The sequence below is a fragment of the Suncus etruscus genome, chromosome 2 (genome assembly GCF_024139225.1).
Source record: "Suncus etruscus isolate mSunEtr1 chromosome 2, mSunEtr1.pri.cur, whole genome shotgun sequence".
NCBI classification, from domain to species: domain Eukaryota; kingdom Metazoa; phylum Chordata; class Mammalia; order Eulipotyphla; family Soricidae; genus Suncus; species Suncus etruscus.
Window position 1 is genome coordinate 40,828,022 of NC_064849.1, and position 24,015 is coordinate 40,852,036.

At 42.2% G+C, this 24,015-nt stretch overlaps 1 protein-coding gene and 1 non-coding gene across 5 annotated transcripts in view; one reads left to right on the plus strand and one right to left on the minus strand.

The window, feature by feature from the left end:
* The first annotated feature begins 7,810 nt into the window (after nt 1-7,810).
* The window catches only part of POLE2 (DNA polymerase epsilon 2, accessory subunit), a 37,681-nt gene continuing 21,476 nt past the window's right edge, over nt 7,811-24,015 (plus strand). For 2 of the 4 annotated variants that reach the window (XM_049767344.1, XM_049767351.1), the window contains exons 1-9: nt 7,811-7,878; nt 12,160-12,260; nt 14,526-14,601; nt 15,881-15,958; nt 16,096-16,189; nt 19,035-19,109; nt 20,180-20,263; nt 21,639-21,695; nt 22,638-22,686. In XM_049767344.1, coding sequence (XP_049623301.1) covers nt 7,811-7,878; nt 12,160-12,260; nt 14,526-14,601; nt 15,881-15,958; nt 16,096-16,189; nt 19,035-19,109; nt 20,180-20,263; nt 21,639-21,695; nt 22,638-22,686 — 682 coding nt within the window. Of the gene's footprint in view, nt 7,879-12,159; nt 12,261-14,525; nt 14,606-15,880; nt 15,959-16,095; nt 16,190-19,034; nt 19,110-20,179; nt 20,264-21,638; nt 21,696-22,637; nt 22,687-24,015 lie in introns of those variants that run through there. The other 2 variants (XM_049767355.1, XM_049767362.1) reach the window with 2 other exon arrangements.
* Nucleotides 20,795-20,897, minus strand: LOC126002275 (U6 spliceosomal RNA). The gene has a single exon (XR_007493030.1). It is a non-coding gene; the product is annotated as a U6 spliceosomal RNA (small nuclear RNA).

Here is a 24,015-nt window from a genome sequence, read left to right on the forward strand (position 1 = left end):
TTGTTGGTGTTTTTTTTTTTTTTTTGTTTAGGGGCCACATCTGGCTGTGTTTAGGGCTTTCATCTGATCCTGTGCTCAGGGATCACTCCTGGCTAGACTCAGGACATTTTGTGATGTCAAGGATCAAACCTTAGTCAGCCACATGCAAGGTAGAGTCTTACCCACTGCACTATTCTCTGGCCTTTTTTTATGGTGGGGGGGAAGGGAGGGATTTGGGTCACACCTAGTGATGCTCAGGAATTACTCCTGGATATGCTCCCAGAAATCACTCTGGGCTAGGGGGACCATATGGGATGCCAGGGGATCAAACCACAGTCTGTCCTAAGCTAGTGTGTGCAAGGCAGAGGCCCTACTTCTGTGCTAACACTTTGGCCCCGTTTTTGTATTTTTTTTATTTGTTTGTTTTGAGTCCACATTTACCTGGCAGTGCTCAGGGGTTACTCTTTTTTTTTTTCTTTTGGAGCCACACCCGGTGATGCTTAGGGGTTACTCCTGGCTATATGCTCAGAAATCGCTCCTTGCTTGGAAGACCATATGGGACACCAGGGGATCGAACTGCAGTCTGTCCTAGGTTAGCACATGCAAGGCAAATACCCTACTGCTTGTGCCACGGCTCTAGCCCCTCAGGGGTTACTCTTGGTACTGCTCTCAGGAATCACTCCTGGAGGACTTGGAGGACCATATGGAATACAGGGAATTGAGCCCATTGTCTCTCCAGCCCTTGAACCATGGTTTGGGCTAGGCCTCAACCCTGGACTGCAAAATTCAGACTTGGGTGGGCCAGAATGATAGCACAGCATTAAGGTTTGCCTTGCACATGGCTGACCCAGGACCGACCCAGGCTCAATCCCCAGAATACCATATGGTGCCCTGAGTCTGCCAGGAGTAACCCCTGAGCACTGCTAGGTGTGGCTCAAAAATAAAAACAAAACCAAAAATATTCAGACTTGGAACTAGAGGATAATATGAACCCTGGAACCACTTCAAGTCTACTGAGCACCACCATGAATGCTCTCTGAGCACAGAGTCAGGAATAAACACTGAGCATATTCAGTTATGATTCAAAAAACAACAACACAAACCAGAAAAACAAACAAACAAAACAAACCTCCAAACTTTAAAAATGCATGCTCAGCAGAAATTATTTTATTTACCTCCATTCTAATCCCACCTCACACATACAATTAAAATGTCAGGGGGCTGGAGAGATAGCACAGCGGCATTTGCCTTGCAAGCAACCAACCCAGGATCTAAGGTGGTTGGTTCGAATCCAGGGGTCCCATATGGTCCCCCGTGCCTGCCAGGAACTATTTCTGAGCAGACAGCCAGAAGTAACCCCTGAGCACGGCCTGGTGTAGCTCAAAAACAAAAACAAAAAACAAAACAAAACAAAACAAAAAGGGCCCAGAGAGATAGCACAGCGGCACTTGCCTTGCAAGCAGCCGATCCAGGACCAAAGGTGTTTGGTTCGAATCCCGGTGTCAAAAAAAAAAAAAAAAAGAAAGAAAATGTCAGGCCAGAGAGATGCACAGCAATTGGGCATTTGTCTTGATGAGGCCAAGCTGGGAGGGACCCAGTTCGATTCCCTGCATCCTATAAGGTCCCCCAGCCTGCCAGGGGTGATTTCTGAGTTCAGAGCAGCAGTGACCCCTGAGCCCTCTGGGTGCGGCCCTAAAACCAATCAATCAATTAACCAATCAAAAAATAAAGTTTAAAAATATGTGGCTCAGTGTTTGAACACATGCCTGCTCTTTGAGACCTCGAGTTCAACCTCAAGCAATGAGCAAAAAGATAAAACCAACAGAGTTTCTAATAGCTTAAAGCCACACTCCTAAAATGATCCTCAGTCTCTTGGGAATGCCAAGACTAAAAACTAAAGTCTAAGACTGTCAGCAGAAAGCTAAGAAATAGCTTAATGGGCTGGTGTGCATGCTTTTCATGGGGGGCCCCTAGGTTTGGTTCTGGCCCCACAAGTTTCCAACATGACAGGAGTGGCTCTTGAACACCACTGGGTTTGGATTCATTCCACTCCAAACACACTGTAAAACTTAAATACAATTTATTTGACAATGATTCCTTATAAATTTGGGAGCAGAGCAATTAGAGAAACCAGACACATAATTCCCTTGTTTGAGACTTAGTACATAGTACTAAGGGGTTGGAGATAATAAAATGGTTAACATTTGCATGCAGCCAACTCAAGTTCAATCCCTTCCACATTATATGGAGCCTAAACCTGAAAAATATTCTTGCCTGAGAACTATTCAGCCTTCCCTTCCCTGAAAATCTATTCCATTTTTTTTTAAAGTTTTATTGGTGGGGGGTCACACCCAGGGGCGTTCAGGGGATATTTCTGACTCTGCTCAGAAATTGCTCCTGGCAGACACAGGGGACCATATGGGATGGTGGAATTTGAACCACCTTCTGTCCTGGATCGACTGCGTGCACGGCAAACACCCTACCACTGTGCTATTTCTCCAGCCCTGATCTATTTCATTTTTTTTTTTTTTTTTAGTTTTTGGGCCACACCAGCGTTGCTCAGGGGTTACTCCTGGCTGTCTGCTCAGAAATAGCTCCTGGCAGGCATGGGGGACCATATGGGACACCGGGATTCGAACCAACCACCTTTGGTCCTGGATCGGCTGCTTGCAAGGCAAACGCCGCTGTGCTATCTCTCCGGGCCCGATCTATTTCATTTTTATGAAGTTCAAGATACACAAAATTAGGCTCAGAGAGATAGTACAGGAGTTAAGGTGCTTTCCTCAAATGCAGCTGACCCCAGGTCAGTACCTCATACAGACTTTAAGCACAGAGCCAAAAATAGCTACTGAGCACTATTAGGTGTTCTCCCAGCTCGAAGAAAAACAATTCCGGCAAAATAATTTTAGTTATATAAAGTCTAAGATACACAAAATTAATTTATCATGTTAAAAAGCAGAAAAATGGTTGTTTGGGGGTTAGAAATTTAGGGAAAGAAGTACAAAGAATGTTCTTGGTGATGGAAATGTTCTATATGCTGATGGGGTAGTGGTTTTATGGATTATACATTAAGCTCACTAAAGTACATATTTACATATTTTCAATGTAAATATATATGTTTTTGGGTCATACCCGGCGGCACTCGGGTTACTCCTGGCTCTATGCTCAGAAATTGCTGCTGGCTTGGGGCATCGGGGCATCTAAACGCAGTCCGTCTTAGGCTAGCGCAGGCAATGCAGATGCCTTACTCCTTGCACCACCGCTCTAGTCCCAGTAAAACTATTTTTTGGCTGTGTTGAGGTAGAGTATATGCATCACATATGTGAGGGCTTGATTTTGATCTTCAGACAATTTTTCTTTTTTTGGGCCACTCCCAGCAGTATTCAAGGTCTACTCCTGGAATGGCATGCTATATTGTATTGGATATTGCTCATAGCAATGTTAGGTGGCCATAAAGTACTGGGAATCGAACCTGGGCTCTGTGTTTCTAGCCTTTGAGCTTTCTCACTTAGATTTGAAGCCTGAGATAGGGGCTAGGTGAATTTTGGAGTCGTGATTAAATAGTTATTCATTGAATATTTAAGACTTAATGAGTTAAAACCAGAGAGAAAGATCAAAAGACATGAGCATGTGTTTGTAAGCTGGAATCCCAGATTATATCACAAATCACTGATGGTAGGGGCCATTTAGTGCCAGGCTGCAAGTAGTCCCTCAAAACAAAACAAAATAAAAAGATATAATGAGCTATCCAGGTACAGGAAAAAATTTTAGGTACATAATTTATTTTTGTTTGTTTTTTGGGCCATACATATCTAGCAATGCTCAGGGCTCACTCCTGACTCTACACTCAGGAGTGACTGACTCTGCATTTTGCACTCAGGCACTCCTGGTGGTACTTGGAAGAACTTTTTGTAAGCCAGAGATTGAACTCAGACCAGTTACATGCAAGGCAAGGCCTTATCCATAGTATTATCTCTCTGACTCCAGAAGCTGAAATGTTATGGAGAAATAGGAACAACTCAACTTTTGAGAGAAAGTGATATGTAATTTTATCTCAGATATATATATATATATATATATATATATATATATATATATATATTGATTTTTGGGCCACACCTGGCTGTCTGCTCAGAAATAGCTCCTGGCAGGTACGGGGAACCATATGGGACACCGGCATTTGAACCAACCACCTTAGGTCGCTGTGCTATCTCTCCGGGCCCTATCTCAGATATTTTTGTCTTGGGTCACCCCTCCAATGCTGGGGGCTGAATAGGGGAATTATATAGTGGTAGTTTTTTAAACTTGGCCTCCAGCATGCAAAATATGTTTCACCACCAAGCTCAACTAGATTAAGAAATAACACAGAGGGGCCGGGCGGTGGCGCTAAAGGTAAGGTGCCTGCCTTGCCTGCGCTAGCCTTGGACGGACCGCGGTTCCATCCCCCGGTGTCCCACATGGTCCCCCCAGCCAGGAGTGACTTCTGAGCACATAGCCAGGAGTAACCCCTGAGTATTACCGGGTGTGGCCCAAAAACCAAAAAAAAAAAAAAAAAAAAGAAATAACACAGAAAGTTCAACTAGCACTAACCAGCACAGAAAATCCTCAGATAATGACTTTAGTAACATCATTGTGAAATAGACAATGATTACAATTTCACTTGTATTGTTCTACATTTTGATAATTCCGTTTCTTTGTGTTATACCATACAATATTGTTTGTGTCTTTTAAGGAGACAGGTTGGAGTGATGGTGGGAAGCTGGGGACATTTGGTGGAGTGAAGGTCACACTAGTGGTGAGACTGGTATTGGAACATTTAATGCCTGAAACAACTGTATTATGAACAACTTGGTAAATGATAATTTATAATAAAGAATTAAAAAATCAGGGACAAAACAATTAAAAATAAAAAATAGTCAATGGATTTTGCTGATCCATCGTTCCTTTGGTTCCTTTGTTTGTTTTTGTTTTTGTTTTTGTGCCACACCTGACGGTGCTTAGGGGTTACTCCTGGCTCTATGCTCAGAAATTGCTCCTGGCAGCCTCGGGGGACCAAATGGAATAGAACCCAGCCCATCCTACTATTGTGCTGGTTCCTATCTCTGTATTTTTGTTTTGTTTTGTTTTTTTGGGGGGGGCCACACCCGGCAGTGCTCAGGGGTTACTCCTGGCTGTCTGCTCAGAAATAGCTCCTGGCAGGCACGGGGGACCATATGGAACACCAGGATTCGAACCAACCACCTTTGGTCCTGGATCGGCTGCTTGCAAGGCAAACGGGCCCCCTATCTCTGGTTTCTTATTCTTTTTTAATCTCTAACATCTTAATATGAAAGACAAAGTATAAAAAGGGGGGCCCTGAGTGATGATAACAATGGGTAGGTAATCTATCCCCGGTATTAGATATTAGTTCCCTGAGCCTACCAGGAGTAATTTCTGAGCTCAGAGCCAGGAGTAATCCCTGAGGATCACTGGGTGTGGCCCAAAAGCCAAAAAGCAAATGAAAAAGAGGGTGCTCAGGGTCTCTACTTGAATTTAATAATTTTTCCACAGGGAGGGGAGGGGTGCCCACACCCAGCGGTGCGGTGCTCAGAGTTTACTCTTCACTCTTGGCAATTTAAGGGATTCATGAGAGAGAGAGAGAGAGAGAGAGAGAGAGAGAGAGAGAGAGAGAGAGAGAGAGAGAGAGAGAGAGAGAGAGAGAGAGAGAGAGAGAGAGGAGAGAGAGAGGAGAGAGAGAGAGAGAGAGAGAGAGAGAGAGAGAGAGAGAGAGAGAGAGAGAGAGAGAGAGAGAGAGAGAGAGAGAGAGAGAGAGAGAGAGAGAGAGAGAGAGAGAGAGAGAGAGGAGAGAGAAGCAGGGCATTTGCTTTGCAAATAGCTGACCTGGGATTCCTGCATCCCATAGGGTTCCCTAAGCCTGCCAGGAGCAACTTCTGAGTGCAGAGAAATCCCTGAGCGCTGCTGGGTGTGGCCCCAAAACCAAAAACCAAACCAAACCAAAACAGAACAAAGAAAAAAAAAAGATCATTCTTCAGCTTCCATGTCATTCTTCTTTCATTTCTTAAAATTTTTTCTTTTTTTTTTTTTGGTTTTTGGGCCACACCCGGTAATGCTCAGGGGTTACTCCTGGCTATGCGCTCAGAAGTCGCTCCTGGCTTGGGGGACCATATGGGACGCTGGGGGAATCGAACCGCGGTCCGTCCGAGGCTAGCGCAGGCAAGGCAGGCACCTTACCTTTAGCGCCACCGCCCGGCCCCTTAAAATTTTTTCATACATCATCATGTATCATTATGCCATCTAAATAATAAAATAATTACCACTGATTTACAATGTAACATTCAATCCATTTCAAGATTCCTGAAACACCAGGAGAAAATACATAATATTCTTTATCGAATGTAAGAATAGCCTTGTTGGGGGCCCGGAGAGATAGCACAGCGGCGTTTGCCTTGCAAGCAGCCGATCCAGGACCAAAGGTGGTTGGTTCAAATCCCGGTGTCCCATATGGTCCCCCGTGCCTGCCCGGAGCTATTTCTGAGCAGACAGCCAGGAGTAACCCCTGAGCACCGCTGGGTGTGGCCCAAAAACCAAAAAAAAAAAAAAAAAAAAAAAATAGCCTTGTTGGGCGGGTTCATTCTGTCTCTCTTGATTTTGCTTAATCATCTGAAGACTTCACTAAGGTTGGAAGAAACTACTTCCTAAATTGCTTACACAGACTGGCATAATGGATGACAAGCTGGTGATGGCTGTGGACCTTGTTATCTTTCCCCGGTGCTGCTCTAGGGCAGCCAGTGTCCTCCAGTTAGGTCGAGGACGAGTCAGGCAGAAATCGCAATGTCCTTTATGGACATTGAACATGCGTTGGATCCCTCCTGCCTTTAGCTTGCAAAGTTCTCTGCCATAGCCTCACAATATGACGCTCACCACAAAGAGTGGTGAATTCTGTTAGGGAAATAACTACACTAACAACTAGCTTGGCAATGTTAATGAGTGAGAGAAGTAGAATGCCTGTCTTGAACACAGGCGGGGGTGGGGGAGAATGGAGTGGAGCATTGGTGATGGGAAGGTTGCACTGGTGAAGGGGGTTATTCTTTTTATGACTGAAACCCAACTACAATCATGCTTGTAATCATGGTGGTTAAATAAAGATTATTTTTTATTTTTATTTTTATTTTTTTGTTTTTTTGGGCCACACCCAGCCATGCTCAGGGGTTACTCCTGGCTGTCTGCTCAGAAATAGCTCCTGGCAGGTACGGGGGACCATATGGGACACCGGGATTCGAACCAACCACCTTTGGTCCTGGACCGGCTGCTTGCGAGGCAAACGCCGCTGTGCTATCTCTCCGGGCCCTAAATAAAGATTTTATTAAAAAAAAAATAGAGGAGAGAAAATAAAAGCTCAGAAATTATACAAGATTAATAAGCAATATATTCAGGATTTTGGTCATATACTCTTCAGAGCATGCATTCTCCCTGGGGTAAAAATGAAAGAAATCATACTTGTAATCATGGTGGTTAAATAAAGATTTTATAAAAAAAAAATAGAGGAGAGAAAATAAAAGCTCAGAAATTATACAAAATCATTCAATTAATAAGCAATATATTCAGGATTTTGATCATTTGCTCTTCAGAGCATACATTCTCCATGGGGTAAAAATGGAAAAAAAAAAAAAAAGGATCTTTGAAAGGGACCACCAGGTAGTTAGTTGGCACAAGGGAGGGGCGACCGGGAGGGGCGGGGCCGAAGAAGATCACTCCCCGGAAAAGGCGGGGCACGCTGGTGGGATACACCCCGGAAGGGGCGGGACCCTCACGGTGGCGCCAAAACTCGACCATGGCGCCGGATCGGTTGAGAAGTCGGACTCTCTCGGCTTTCAAGCTGCGTGGCTTTCTGCTCCGGGGGTGAGTCTGTCTGGGCAGCTTGCAGGACGGGAGGTTTGAGTCAGGACCAGACAGCCGCCTAAGCGGCAAGAAGCGCCGCGAAGGTGTTTGATCTTCAAGGAGAGACCTTTATTTAAAATGCAAGGAGAGATGTCAGTCTGCATCTCAGCCTACGCTGCTCTGGATTGGCGTGTCTCTTCTCCCCGGGCAGGACGGGTCCCTCCTGCAGGTAGAAGCAGACGTCTGGTGCGGGTTATGGACACATGGTCTTGGCCCCTTTTTCAGCCCCTGCTCCTCTCAGCCTGAGCACAGTGGGAAAGAAGTCATTTTCGAGTGTGCAGAACCAGGAGTAGCCCCCAACACCTGCTGGCTGTGGCCCCCCAAACAAACAGAAAACAAAGCAAACACAAAAGAAGTCACCTGTGCTATCCATGCTTCAGGGAAATAAAAATGGAAGGAAATGATCATATAAATAACCCGAGGCTGGAAAGCAGCAACAGAGACACTGGATGGGCCTACTGAGATTTGGAGAATCAGATTCTTATATAGCATAATAAGCTTTTTCTGTCCTAGAAATGTACCCGGAATCATCTAATATGTATGATGTTAGAGACTCAACTATCTCTTATTTATCAACCATCAGTGTATTGAAGATTGGCACAGTTTTAGGTCTGAAGGATCATCATCTGTAATAAACTGGATAACAGTATGAAATACTCAACAAAATAACTCACACCATAGAACAGTTAGTGTGATGATATTACAATCTCATTGATGTTAAGCTTGTTATAAGACTAGATGTAATTAGCTAAATTAACCAGATTGTTCATTCTGAGCTTTATTCTTATTTCAATCAGGGATTCCTGTAATTTTAATGTGTTGCTTTTATGACTATATTCAAATGTCAAAGCCTTTTCTAGACTTTTCTTTTTTTTAAATAATAATTTTCTTATTTAAGCACTATGGTTGCAAACATGTTCGTAGTTGGATATCAGCCATAAAATACATACCCCCCATTCACTAGTGCAACTTTCCCATCACAAATGTCCTTCATTTTTCTCCTTCCCCATCCCTGCCTATCTTCAAGACAGGCATTCTATTTCTCTCACTCACTACCATTGTCGTGATACTTGTTAGTGTAGTTATTTCTCTAATTGCACTTACCACTCTGTGGTAAGTTTTATATGGGCTGATCCTTCCAGTCTTCATCTCTATTGTCTCTGGGTATTATTATATTTTTATTTTTTTTAAATTCCACAAATGAGTGAGACTATTCTGTGTGTTTAATCTCTTTCCGTGACTTATTTGATTCAGCGTAATAGTCTCCATATTCATTCATGTAAAGGCAAATTTTGCGACTACATTTTTCTAACAGCTAAATATTATTGCATTGTGTAAATGTACCACAGTTTGTTTAGCCACTCATACGTTGTTGAGTGTCTAGGTTGTTTCCAGATTTTGGCTATTGTAAATAGTGCTGCAATGAACGTAAGTGTGCAGAGGGCTGGGGTGGGTGAGGTGTCTGCCTTGCAAGCACTAGCCAAGGAAGGACCGGAGTTCCATCTCCCGGCATCCCATATAGTCTCCCCAAGCCAGGCGCAATTTCTGAGCGCTTAGCCAGGAGTAACCCCTGAGCATCAAACGGGTGTGTTCCGAAACAAAACAAAACAGAAAGTGTGCAGAGGGCATTATTGTATTGTGTTTTTGTGTTCCTAGGGTATATCCTTAAGAGTGGTACTGCTGGACCATATGGGAGCTCAATGACCAGTTTTGTTTTTGTTTTTTCCAACCCCGGTAACACTTAGGGGTTACTCCTGGCTATGCACTCAGAAATTGCTCCTTGCTTGGGGGACCATATGGGATGCTGGGGGTCAAACCACGGTCCGTCCTAGGCTAGCGCAGCCAAGGCAGACGCCTTACCACGTGCCACTGCTCTGGCCCCAATGTCCAGTTTTTTAAGGAATCTCCATATTGTTTTGCATAAAGGCTGTACTAGATGGCATTACCACCAGCAGGAAATGAGAGTTCCTTTCTCCTCACATGCAATCCAGCAGTGATTGTTCTTGTTCTTTGTGATGTGTGCCAATCTCTGGTGTGAGATGATATCTCATTGTTGTTTTGATTTGCATCTCCCTATTAGTGACCTGGAGCACTTTCTCATGTGCCTTTTGGTCATCTGTATTTCTTCTTTGAGGAAATGTCTGTTCATTTCTTCTCCCCAGTTTTTGATGGGGTTAGATGTTTTTTTCTTTTAAGTTCTGTTAGTGCATTGTATATCTCAGATATTAGCCCTTTATCTTATGAATATTGGGTAAATAATTTCTCCCATTCCATGGTGACCTTTTTACCCTGATTGCTATTTCCTTTGAAGTGCAGAAGCTGCTACCATTCTACCATTTGTTTATCTTTGTTTCCATTTGTTTGGACGGTAGTGTTTCCTCCTTGAAGATGCATTTAGTCTCAATGTCATGGAGTATTTTCCCTACATTTTCTTCTATATACCTTATAGTTTGAGGTCTGATATCAAGGTCTTTAATCCATTTTAATTTGACCTTTGTGCATGGTGTTAGAGATCTGAGTTTGCTTTTTTGCACATTGCTGACCAGTTGTCCCAACATCATTTGTTGGAGAGGCTTTCCTTGCTCCATTTTGCATTTCTTACCCCTTTATGGAAGATTAATTGATTGTATGTCTGGGGGTCATTCCCTGAATACTTAAGTCTATTCCATTGGTCTCAGGGTCTGTCTTTATTCCAGTACTAAGCTGTTTTAATGATTATTGCTTTATGGTACAATTTAAAGTTGTAGAAAATGGCCAGAATGGGCCCGGAGAGATAGCACAGTGGTGTTTGCCTTGCAAGCAGCCGATTCAGGACCAAAGGTGGTTGGTTCGAATCCCGGTGTCCCATATGGTCCCCCGTGCCTGCCAGGAGCTATTTCTGAGCAGACAGCCAGGAGTAACCCCTGAGCACCGCCGGTGTGGCCCAAAAAAAACCAAAAAAAAAAAAAAGAAAATGGCCAGAATGATAGCACAGTGGTACAGTGTTTGTCTTGCACACAGCTGACCCTGGATAGAATTGATTCCTGGTATCCTATATGGTCCCCCAAGCCTGCCAGGAGTGATTTCTGAGTGCAGAGCCATGAGTAACTCCTGAGTGCTGTCAGGTGTGGCCCAAAATCTAAAAAAAAAAAAAGAGAAAAGTTTGGGAAAGTGATGCCTCCCATCTATTTTCCCCCCTAAGGGTTGCTTTAGATATTCTAATTTTTTAGTTTCCAATTAATAAAAAAAGAAATTACTGATACTTTAAGCAAATGCATTATCAAGTCTATATATATACATATGAAAGAATGTTTTGGTCGGGACATTGAGGTAAAGTCCTGTTTCAAATGTCAAATAATAATATTAGGCAGTTTCATGCGCAAGATCTTAAATATATATATATATATATATATTTACTTAGGTATGTGTGTATATATATATATGTGGGGGCCTAACAGTTTCAGAAAGGAGGGGCAATTGCAGCTTGTAAAACTAGTCTAGGGAGGCTGCTTAGAAGGATATGCCTTGAGTATTTAAGAAATATTGTGGGGCCCGGAGAGATAGCACAGCGGCATTTGCCTTGCAAGCAGCCGATCCAGGACCAAAGGTGGTTGGTTCGAATCCCGGTGTCCCATATGGTCCCCCGTGCCTGCCAGGAGCTATTTCTGAGCAGACAGCCAGGAGTAACCCCTGAGCACCGCCGGGTGTGGCCCAAAAACCAAAAAAAAAAAAAAAAAAAAGAAATATTGTGTATGTGAGGAGTAGGGCGGAGTCTTGAATTCAGTGGGTTAGGCGGTTGCATTGCACAAGGCCAACCCAGGTTTCAATCACCCACATCCTATATAGTCCCTGAACATCACCAGGTGTGGCCACAAAACAAAACAACCCCCCCCAAAAGGAAGGTTATGTGGGGAGTTGAGCAATAGTACAGTAGGTAGGGCATTTGCTTTGCACATGGCTAACCCAGCTTTTATTCCCCAGCATCCCATGTGGTAACTTGAACACTGCCAGAAGTAATTCCTGAATGCAGAGTCAGGGGTAACCTCTGAGGACTGCTGGGTGTGATCCCAAACCAGAAAAAAAAAAGAAGGGTATTTTAGGTTAAAGGAAGAATTTATTTAATAAACACAGAAAAGATAAGTACTCCTTATTAAGAAAGAATGACTTGATTTCAAGGCAAGAATTGATGAGTACTTGGCAGTTTGGTATTAAGCCTTTTAGCCTTAATTGCAAATTGTCTCTTTTTGTACCCTCTCTTATCAGTGAAGCTACTAAATACCTTCTAGAAGCTCTCCAGTCTATCAATGAAGTGGAGCTTGAGGATGCATTGGAAAAGATCATTGATGCAGTGGAAAAGCAACCCTGTAAGTAACAAGTTCTGATGTCTCTTAAGTGTTGGTCTATATCTTCCATGAGATACATGGACTGAAGCAGATACTGAGGATTCAGTTACAAGGTATCAATGTATTAGTATATATACCTGGGGCAACATGTCTTCCCAAGGGGTAACTTCTAATTTCCAGAACCGTCTTTTATACTTCTCTCTTACTATCTTTTTTTGCTTTGTTTTGGGCCATACCTGGCAATACTCAGGGGTTACTCCTCCTGGCTCTGTACTCAGGGATCACTTCTGGCAGATCTGGGGGATCAGATGGATTTTTTTTTTTTTTTTTGGTTTTCGGGGCCACACCCATTTGATGCTCAGGGGTTACTCCTGGCTAAGCACTCAGAAATTGCCGTTGGCTTGAGGGGACCATATGGGATCGAACTGCGGTCCTTCCTTGGCTAGCACTTGCAAGGCAGACTCCTTACCTCTAGCGCCACCTCGCTGGCCCCTGATGGATTTTTTTTTAAACTTTATTTATTGATTATTGATTGGTTTTTTGGGCCACATTCAGTGGTACTTAGGGAGCACTCCTGACTGTGCTCAGAAATAGCCCCTGGCAGGCTGGGAATCGAACCGGGCCCCTCCTGGGTCAGCGGCATGCATGGAAGGCAAACACCCCACTGCTGTGCTATCTCTCTGTCTCTGATCAGATGGATTTTAACCAGGGATTTAACCCGGTCTGCCACGTGAGGCAGGCACCCCACCTACTGTAATATTGTTCCTGTCCCATGGAAGTTGCACTTTTTTGTATCACACCCTGTGATGCTCAGGAACTATTCCTAGCTAAATTCCGAGGTGACCCTGCAGAGCATATGTGGTGCTGGGAATGGAATAAGAGATCAGCCAGCACTTCTCTCCTGTACTTCTTGCTGGCCTGCTTGAACAATTTTTTTAGTTACATTGCTCATTAAAGGATGTACTCCTTGTTAGTGTACCCTTTATTAAGTTTACACACAGCAGTCTGTGGTGCACTGGAAAGCAGGCACATGCATTTTGCCTGGAAACATAGCCTGTTGTGAAATCAGATTTCATTTTGTATTGTTATTTATCTCTTCTAGATGTGTTACTGGACAGGTTATTCAGCCTATCAAAAATTCCACATTTGGGGGGCCGGAGAAATAGCACAGCGGTAAGGCATTTGCCTTAGACACAGAAGGACGGTGGTTCGAATCCCAGCACCCCATTTGGTCCCCTGAGCCTGTCAGGAATGATTTCTGAGCATAGAACCAGGAGTAACTCCTGAGCAAAAAAAAAAAAAAAAAAATTCCACATCTGGGAGCCAGAGAAATAGCACAGTGGCACGTAGCTGACCTAGGTGTGATCACCTTTGACCCATCTAGTTCTCTGAATATCACCAGGAATTACCCCGGAGCTCTGTGGGGTGTGCCCCCCACAAAAAGGGAACATTTATCTATTAGAATAATACAGTGACACACTGTGTAGAGTACACATTTATTAGAAGTATAGTATGTGGTAGCTAGTTTGTATTTCCTTTGTGGGCACCTGGGTTGTAAGGCAGGTACTTGATCACTGAGTGTTACATCTGACTCCAGTGGTAGCTATTATCATTACCATGCTTACTGAAACATAATACTTGTGGTTAGAAGTTATACTAATATAGCTTACTAAATCCAAAAGGTTACAGAAGTGTTTGTAAAGCAGATTTGCTATTTATTTAGAAAAGTAAGGCTCTGATATATATTTATATATATATCTATATCTATAACTATGTATATTTTGAGCCACGTCTAATGTTGATATTTTTTCCTCCTATAAAGTATAGGAGAAAAACTATAAACTAGAGGGATATGATTTAATGGTAAAGTACATGCCTTCATGCATGAGACTTGGGTTTACTCCCTGGCACCAAGAAATAAAACAAACAGTAGGGGCTGGAGAGATAGCTCAGCGGTAGGGCATTTGCGTTGCATGTGGCCGACCTGGGAGGGACCCAGATTAACCCCCTGGTATCCCATATGGTCCCCCAGCCTGCCAGGGGCGATTTCTGAGTGCAGAGCCAGGAGTGACCCCTGAGTGCCTCTGGGTGTGGCCCCCAAACCAATCAATCAATAAATTAATAAAGTTTAAAAAAAATAAAACAAACAGTAAACTCAAAAACAAAAGGAAAAGTACTATAATCTCACAGTTAGTGTTTGTAGATTACATCTAGAAAAAAACTTGCTTGTGGAAATTGATTTTTATGTCCCTTTTTAAAAATTGATTAAAAAAATTTTTTTTTCAGTGTCATCAAACATGATTGAACGATCTGTGGTGGAAACAGCAGTCCAGGAATGCAGTCAGTCTGTAGATGAAACAATGTATGTGGATAAAAGAAACTTTCCTGTTACCCTTGAGCTCCCCTTTAGAAGTGCTATTGACTGCTTAGTTTTAAGTTTTTAACTTTTAGTGATTTTGGGATAGAACGCAGGGCCTCAAACATGTGAGACAAGTGCTATACCTTTGAGCCACATCCCTAGCTCCTGACTGCTTTTATTTTTTATATGTATGTATAAATCTTTTGGGTTTTGGCTCACACCCATAAGTGCTTAGGAGTTACTCCTGGGTCTGCTCAGGAATCACTTTTAGTAGGGGTTGGGGGACCATATGTGGTTCTGGGGATTAAAAGGAAAGGTGTTTTTGTTTGTTTGTTTTTAATATGGTATTAAAGCTTATTGGAAAGTATAGGAAAAAGGAAAAGGAACTCCCTATGTGGGGAAGAATTTACTGTAAGATTAAATTTGGAATTTGTTTTGTTTTGTTTTGTTTTTGTTCTAGGGATTAAACTTTTTCCCTCACGCAACTCTGATGTTGTGATTGATTTAAAAACTCTTTTAAAATACCTGATAGTACGTATATAAATTTGCAAGATATTCAGTACCACATATGAACATCTGAATCCCACTAGAAGTGATCCCTGAGCACAGACCCAGGAATAAGCCCTGAGTGTGGCCCTACAACTAACAAATGTACATGGTACAGATGTATGTAGAAGAGTTTTCTTTAAGATGTAAAATGTGATTTGTTTTTGAGGAGGAGACCACATCTGGTGATGCTTATGGCTTACTCCTGCCTCAGTGCTGAGAGCTCACTGCTTGCAGTGGTCAGAACTATTTGGTGCTGGGAATCAAACTTGGGTCTTCCGGATTTAAAACTTGTGCTCTGGCCTTTTAACTGACTCTCCAACCCCTAGGTGTTAGATTACTTTTTTGTTGTTGTTTTGGTGACCGGACCATATTCAATGTGCACAGGTCTTGCTCTATGTTCAGGAATCACTCCTGACAGTGTTCAGGGAACCATGTGCAATGTTGGATATTGAACCCATACCTGATGCTTGCACCTGATGCTTACACCTGATGCTACATGCCTTTCAATTTGAGTGTGTTTTGTGTTTGCTTGAGAATATTGATAGTGCTTTATATATCTTGAGAAAAGCTAGAAAGTTTATCCTGTATTTGGCACTACAAGAATTGTATACATGTTTGGTGAATAACATATATATATATATATATATATATATATATATATAAACATGTAAATGTCATGTTCACTTGAAATAATGTTTTAGTTAATTTAGTCTTTTTGTGGAATGTTTTTCAGAGAACATATTTTCAATATTATAGGAGCATTTGATATTCCACGCTTTGTGTATAATTCAGAAAGAAAAAAATTTCTTCCGTAAGTATAGAACTATTGATTGTAAGCTAATTTTAAATGAATATACAAATGTATTTTAGAGGGTATGTAGTTTCATGTTTTATGTTTGATCTACCAAAATGATAATTATAAATGAACAATTCTTTTTTTTTTCCTAGCCTGTCACTGACCAACCACCCTCCACCAACTTTATTTGGAACAGCAAGAGATAAAGCAGAGCTGTTCTGTGAACGTTATACCATCTTGCACCAGGTAAATTGGGGGTGGTGAGTGGGGAAGGAGATTGTTTCAGCTTAGATTAGACCCAGGGATAAATTAAAAGCTGAAACTTTGTAGTTCAGAGTTTGTCATTTGATTGATTATTGATCTCTATACTTGAGACCATATAAGGAAATGCAAAATTAAAATGGAAACTTTTGGGGGACTGAGAGGTTTGCCTTGCATGTGACTGACTCTGGTTCAGTCTCTGACCTCCCATCCCATATGGTCCCCTTTGCTCACCAGAAGTTATTTCTAAGTGCTGAGCCAGGATCCTGAGCATTGCTAGGTGTAGCCCAAAGATAAATATATGTTAAGAAAAATTAAGACGGGCCGGAGAGATAGCATGGAGGTAGGGTGTTTGCCTTGCATGCAGAAGGACGGTGATTTGAATCCTGGCATCCCATGTGGTCCCCCAAGCCTGCCAGGAGCGATTTTTGAGCATAGAGCCTGTAGTAATCCCTGAGCGTTGCTGGGTGTGATCCAACCCCCCCCCCCCAAAAAAAAATTAAGACAAAGAAGTCTTTCCTTTTGCATTAATGATAATTATAAAAAATTAATAGCTGATGTTTGTTACATGTTTTTGATAAGCCACGGATTGTATTTACTTATTGTTTCTTTTTTGTTTGTTTTTGAAAAGCCAGTTCTTAGCCCATTGAGCTATCCCTCTGATCCACCACAATTTTTCTAAGTGTTTAAGGGCAATAAACTTTCATTCCCAAAATAAAATAAAATTAGATCACACACCCACACATATATATTGCATATAACTGATGATAAATGATATAAAAGAAAAGAGAAACTTAAAGCTTTTAGAAGAAAATAGAATTACACTAAAATAGATAACATATGGCTTATCTAAATGCCCAATGTTGAACATAAAGAAAATTTTGAAGGGGCAAGGGAGATGGCTTAAGGAGTAGAAGTACAAGTTCCAGCGCCCCCCTTCATGATGACACCAGAATCATCACTGTACTGAGACTGTACATGTACCCACCCTAAAAAGAAAGAGTATAGAGATTAAGACTCTTGCCTTGTGTCCTTTTGACCCTAGTTTGATATTTCTGTACTGCATATGGTCCTCTGAGCACCACCATGGGTTACTCTTTTGTGATCCAACCACCTATCCCCACCCCAGGAGAAAAATATGGATATATTTAAAATAGAGAAATAATGAATAATGTCAAAATGTGATAAACCAGAGATTGGGGGAAGAGATTTGCCATCAAGGATCAGGACCCAGAATAGAGAAGAAATTCCTCTATCCAAACTAGAAAAGACAAATTTTCCATTTTCCAAGGTCTTGCTGGTCAGTGGCCACTTGGGCCCATCAATTGTAGCCCAGGGCCTGGAGAGATAGCACAGCGGTGTTTGCCTTGCAAGCAGCCAATCCAGGACCAAAGGTGGTTGGTTTGAATCCCGGTGTCCCATATGGTCCCCCGTGCCTGCCAGGAGCTATTTCTGAGCAGACAGCCAGGAGTAACCCCTGAGCGCCGCCGGGTGTGACCCAAAAACTAAAAAGAAAAAAAAATTGTAGCCCAAGGGCAGATACCTTGGGAGCCAAGTCAGGGGGTGTAGGGAGTGTTCAGGGTGTACTAGCTGTGTGGCAGAGATGGTTGAAGATACTGTGCACAAGGTTCCTTACTATTGCGTCCTCTGGGTGGAAGTCCCAGAAAAGACACAGAAGTCAACCAGGACAGCTTAGGCCTTCACAGGTGAGGACCTGAAGTTTAGGTGGACTGTCCTCTCTAAATCACAGCTGAATTTTGTCCTCTCAGCTCACATGTTTAGCCTAGTCCCTGGCCCTGGACCAGTGGGAGAAGTGTCTAGGGCCTAAGGGAGGCAAGTTTGGACGCAGCCGACAGAGGTTGGGAAAATCAGAAAGGGATGTGATCTGGCCTCTGGGGGAAGTGGGAGGATCCAGAGAGGAAGAATCCTAAAGTTGATGCAGGAGGGGTTTGGGAACCAACTCCAGGGGCCCAGTTGCGATGGCATGAGGGACAGTCTTTGTGGAGGAGGAGCTAGGAACCCCATTTTACCCTTTCTATAGAAGTGTCCTGGTAAGAGGGGTATATGATATAGTTCAGATGAAGTATGTGTGAGAGGTAGGCAGACAGAAGAGAGGAGAGAGAGAGAGAGAGAGAGAGAGAGAGAGAGAGAGAGAGAGAGAGAGAGAGAGAGAGAGAGAGAGAGAGAGAGAGAGAGAGAGAGAGAGAGAGAGAGAGTTAGTTAGTTTCTGATGAATTGGCCTCACATAATTGCTATCCTTCCAGCTTAACTATAAGAGCCTGGAAATGGCTGGAACACAATGTGCATCACTCTCTTGGCCTATTGTCCTTGGCTTGGTAGACTGGGGAGTAAGAGAGGTAGATTCCAGACAAAAAAGAGTTTACGCATCTGTCTGTTCTACCCACCTTAGCCATCAGTGCTCCCTAGTGCTCAGGGAAGTGCCTAGCTTAGGTCAGAACTGACAAAGTCTGTCCTAACCTTGACACAGGTGTTCTGTATCTATCGCCTTTCTCTCACATAAATGAATTCCAAGAGGAGGTGAAGTAGTAAAGCAAAATATTATTTATTGAATATCTCTTACTTAGATATGAGCAGAGGGCCAGAGAGACGGTACAGCAGAGAGGGCTCTTGCACATGCTAATCCAGGTTTGATCCCTAGCATCTGCCAGCAGAGATCCCTGAGCACAGAGCTGTGAATAAGCCCTAAGTAAAGCTGTCAGAACAGGGCTTGAAGAGCAAGCCCTGTAACAGTTTAAAGCCCTTGATAAGGGTATTTTAGTTTTAAATGTATGCATTAATATTTCGTATGTATGGACTTTGTTTTTTATAGCGGACATGCAGACATGAATTGTTTACTCCTCCAGTGATTGGGTCTAACCCTGATGAAAGTGGAAGCAAATTTCAGGTTTGAGCATTATCCTAATTATTTAGAAGGTGGAAGTATACACATTTAATACTTATTGCTGAAATGTAGTTTATTGAATTTTAAATGAAACTGGATCACTGGTTAATATTTAACTGGCTGAGCTATATATGCCCATACTTGTTGGGCATATAATATACATCATGTCCATACCATGTGTCATGGTTCCTATATATTTAAAAATAAATGTATTTATCATTATTCAGAATATGATGTGAAACTTTAGGTATTGGTAAGGGCCAGACTTGATGTGGTGTTTCTTTAGGGTATAATTTTCTAAAGCCATCATAAAGCTTTTCATAAGAACATTATTTTCGGGGCCGGCACGTGGCGCTAGATGTAAGGTGTCTGCCTTGCCAGCGCTAGCCTAGGACGGACTGCGGTTCGATCCCCTGGGTCCCATATGGTCCCCCAAGCCAGGAGCGACTTCTAGGTGCATAACCAGCAGTAACCCCTGAGCGTCATGGGGTGTGCCCCCCCCCAAAAAAAAAAGAACATTATTTTCTTAAGTTTTATTTAATTTTATACTCTGCAAAAGCAACATTTACTCTTTGTTGTTGTGTTTTTGTTTGTTTTTTTTTTTGAGGGGAAATGGTGAAGGGGGAAGGGAGGAAAAAAGGAGAAAAAAAGGGGGGAAAGGGGGAAAAATAAGAAAAAGCGAGACTGAGGTGCAGCCGTGTCTGCTTGTGGGAAAGGGAGGGAGGGAACATTTACTCTTGGATAAAACATTAGTTTCCTATCTTGAAGATAGGAAATAATGTTAGAAGGTCATAAACAAGCCAGAGATTGGAAGAAGATAATTGCTATTGTACAAAAAGAACATACAGGGGCCATAGTGATAGTACAGAGGGTGAGACTCTTATCTTGGATGTGGCAGACCCAGAATTGATCCCTAACATCCCTTATGATTCTTCTCAGAATGCCCTTGAATGCTGTCAAGAGTAAGCCCTGAGCACTGCTGGGTGTGATCCATCCTTGAAAAAAAATTATACTTGTACAGTAGAATATAATTGTACATATTTTCTCTAAGAGTTTATTTTGCTTTGTTGTAGCTTAAAACAATAGAAACTTTATTGGGCAGTACAACAAAAATTGGAGATGTAATTGTTCTTGGAATGATAACCCAGTTGAAGGAGGTAAGTAGAGCTTAATACCATCAGGGTTGGGGAGATAGTACAGAAGTCACTGTGCTTACCTTGTATGTGGTTGACCCTGGTCCAATTCCCATTACTGTATATGGTCCCACTATATGTGGTCAGGAATGATTTTTGGGCACAGAGCCAGGAGTAAGTCCTAAAAACTGCTGGATGTGACCCAAAATAAAATATAAATAAGTAGGGCCCAGAGCAATAGAACAGTGAGTTAAAAAAAAACAAAAACTAAAACATAAAATAAGTAAACTTAATAGCATCAATTTTCAGCCTTTAGATGTTTATTACATAGAGTATTTGGAGAGAAAACATAGAATATATTTTTTTTGAGGGGGGGGGTAGCATATCCAGCAGTGCGCAGGTGTTACTCCAAGTTCTCTGCTCAGGAATCATTCTTGGTGGTGCTCAGGGGAGCATTTGGGATACCAGGGATTGAACCCAGGTAGGTTGCTTGCAAGACAGATACCCTCTCCACTGTGCTATCTATCCAGTTCACTATTCTTTTTTTTTTTTTTTTTAAATATGGAATACTTCAACGAATTTGTGTCATCCTTGTGCAGGGGCCATGCTAATCTCGGTATCGTTCCAATTTTAGTATGTGTGCTGCCAAAGTGAGCACGGTTCACCATTCTTAACTATAATATTGTTGAATATTATTGAATTTATTCATATCTCATTGAGTACTTTAACTACAAGTCACCTTCTCATCTTATTCAGTTTCATAGGACATAGGAAGTTGTGTCTTTCATATAGGGTTAGTTTATATGATATTAAAATAATTTGTGAGTGACCTGTTATTGAATTAAGAATTAATGTTTCTGCAGACCCCATCCTTGTTTTTTAGAGATGCTATTGACTGTTGGGTGAAGCTATCTGGTGAGGTGCTCCTTATGGTAGCCAGTGACTATCCCCTTTGCATCACTTAGTCTGTTTGTATTAGTCATTCCTCAGATACTGACAAAGAATCTGAATCACAAGGAATTAATTGGAGGTACCAAATTAGTAAATGCAAAGAAAAGGGGGCTGGAGCAATACACAGCAGTAGGGCATTTGCCTTGCATGTGGCCAACACAGGATGGACCCCAGTTCTATTCCCGGCATCCCATATGGTCCCCCAAGCCTGCCAGGAGTGATTTCTGAGTTCAGAGTCAGGACTAACCTCTGAGCACTGCTAGGTGTGACCCAAAAAAAAAAAAAAAAAAAAAAAAAGTAAAGAAAGGTCTGGACTAGAAACTGCATATTTTAAAAACATTAAATGAAGTCTATACTTATTCTTTAGCCAAAATTTTCAATGTTTAATTCTGTTATAGCACATAGATTAATACATTTATACATAATATTATATATATATCTTTTTCAGGGAAAATATTTTCTAGAAGATCCAACAGGAACAGTGCAAGTAGATCTCAATAAAGCTATATCCTTTGTTTTAAAAATCTTTTATATGAATTGGGGTAACTGAATATCTATCTCTATTCCCAGATTTACATATTTGGTTTATTTATGTAACAATATTTGTATCAAATTCAGGCACATAATTTAAGAAAAACAGGGCTGGAGAGATTAATCAAGGGTCTGAGTGCATGATTTCCTGGTTTTTTTATTTTTTATTATTTTTTATTTTTTGGGGGGGTCATGCCTGTGGCACTCGAGTTACTCCTGGCTCTACACTCAGAAATTACTCCTGATGGGCTCGGGGGACCATATGGGATGCCAGGGATCAAACCTGGGTCAGCCACATGCAAGGCAAACACATTACCTGCTGTGCTTTGCTCTGGCCCTGGGAAGTCCTTGATTGGTATCTGGCACCCTTGGTCTTCTGAGCACATTGGGAGTGACTCCTGAGCATTGCAAGGTGAGCCCCAAAAGAAGTTACTCAAATAAAGAGACAAAACAATTTTTATTTCCCCTCAGTTGGAGAACCCAGATAGATAGATCACCGAGGAAATTTATTATAATATGCTGAGAATGAGCAATGCTGTCGGTATTAGCAGGCTCTGGGAATCAGACCTGGAGACTTTATTTTTTTGGAGGGGGGCAGGTTCAGAGTGACATCTGGCAGTGCTCATGGAATACTCTTGGCACTTCACTCAGGGATCACTCCTGGCGATCTATATGAAGGTGAGGATGCTATATAGGGTGCCAGGAATCCATGTTGACCATTTGTAAGGCAAATGCTATTCCTATTGCTCTGGTTCCCTGGAGATATTTCGAACTTAAAACTTTCTTTTAAAAAGTTACAGTCCCTGCACAGTTTCAGATGTGAAGTCTTTGTATTATTAAGCAGTACTGTTGGTATCAAAAGTTAAGTTGACTTTCTCACCATAGTATAGAAGCATTTTTTTTAACCTTCATGTACCAGTTTCATAGTGGCTTATACACAGAGTCGTGCTTTGTCTTAGCCGAAGGTAAGCCAGTATCCTTTTTTCTTGTCTAAGTCTTTGTACTCTGAAAACATTTGTAAATTGTTTAAAATATGATTCTACATATAGGATCATCATTATGATTATGAAAGCATAGTTTTGATAATAAAATAACTCTGAGAAGGGATCACTTAAAGCGCTGACATACACACAGACTACATGTGGGAGATCCAGATTCTGTGCCTGGCATGGCAAGGTCCCCTTGAGCATTTGGAGTCAACCTCTAGCAACAGATTGAACTGTGTCCACAATAAGGTCCAAGCACTACCAGGCATGACCCAAAAGCCAAAACAAAAAACTCGAACTGCTGCTCATCATTCTGGGTTTTCTTTGGGAGATAATAAAATATTCTTGGGCTGGAGCGGTGGCACAAGTGATAGGGTGTCTGCCTTGCATGTGCTAGCCTAGGATGGAAAGCAGTTTGATCCCCTGGCGTCCCATATGGTCCCCCAAGCCAGGAGCGATTTCTGAGCGCATAGCCAGGAGTAATCCCTGAGCATCACTTGGTGTGGCCCAAAAACCAAAAAAAAAATTCTGAACCTAGTGCTGATGGCTGTACAACAGGGGTCTCAAACTCGTGGCCTGCGGGCCGTTTGTGGCCCTCTGTACAACATTTTGTGGCCTGTGGCCGGCCTTCAAATATCGCAGTATTCACGATTATTTGGTAAAAATCACATTAGTAAGAAAAAAAATCGCATTAAAAATTCGCATACCCCGAGCAGTTCCATTCCATTAAACAAATTGTTTAATGCAATTTGTTGCTATTTGTTGCTATTTTTTTTCTTACTAATGCGATTTTTATTGCGAATATTCGGTAAGCGAAATCCCTTATGCGGCCCTGCCTCACCCCAACTTTGCCTCCTGCGGCCCCCAGGTAAATTGAGTTTGAGACCCCTGCTGTACAACTTATGAATATGCTGAAACCCAGAGATTGTACACAAGATTGTACACATTTAAAGGGGGAATGATATGGGATTTGATTTATATTTGCAATAAAGTTGGGTAAAAAAAAATAACTAGATTTGAGGGACCAGAGCAATAGCACAGTGGGTAGGGCATTTGCCTTGCATGCATCTGGCCCAGGTTTGATCCCCAGCATTCCATTTGGTCCCCTGAGCCTGCCAGGAGTAACTTCTGAGCATAGAGCCAGGAATAATCCCTGGCACCTCTGGATGTGGTCCAAAAAGCCAACCAGCCAACCTTAACTAAATTTGGGTCTCTGTGATATTAGTGGGCAGGACACTTGCTTTGAACCCCGTGCGGTCCTGAGCTTATCCAGGTGTAATTCCTAAGAGCAAAACCAGGAATAAGTGC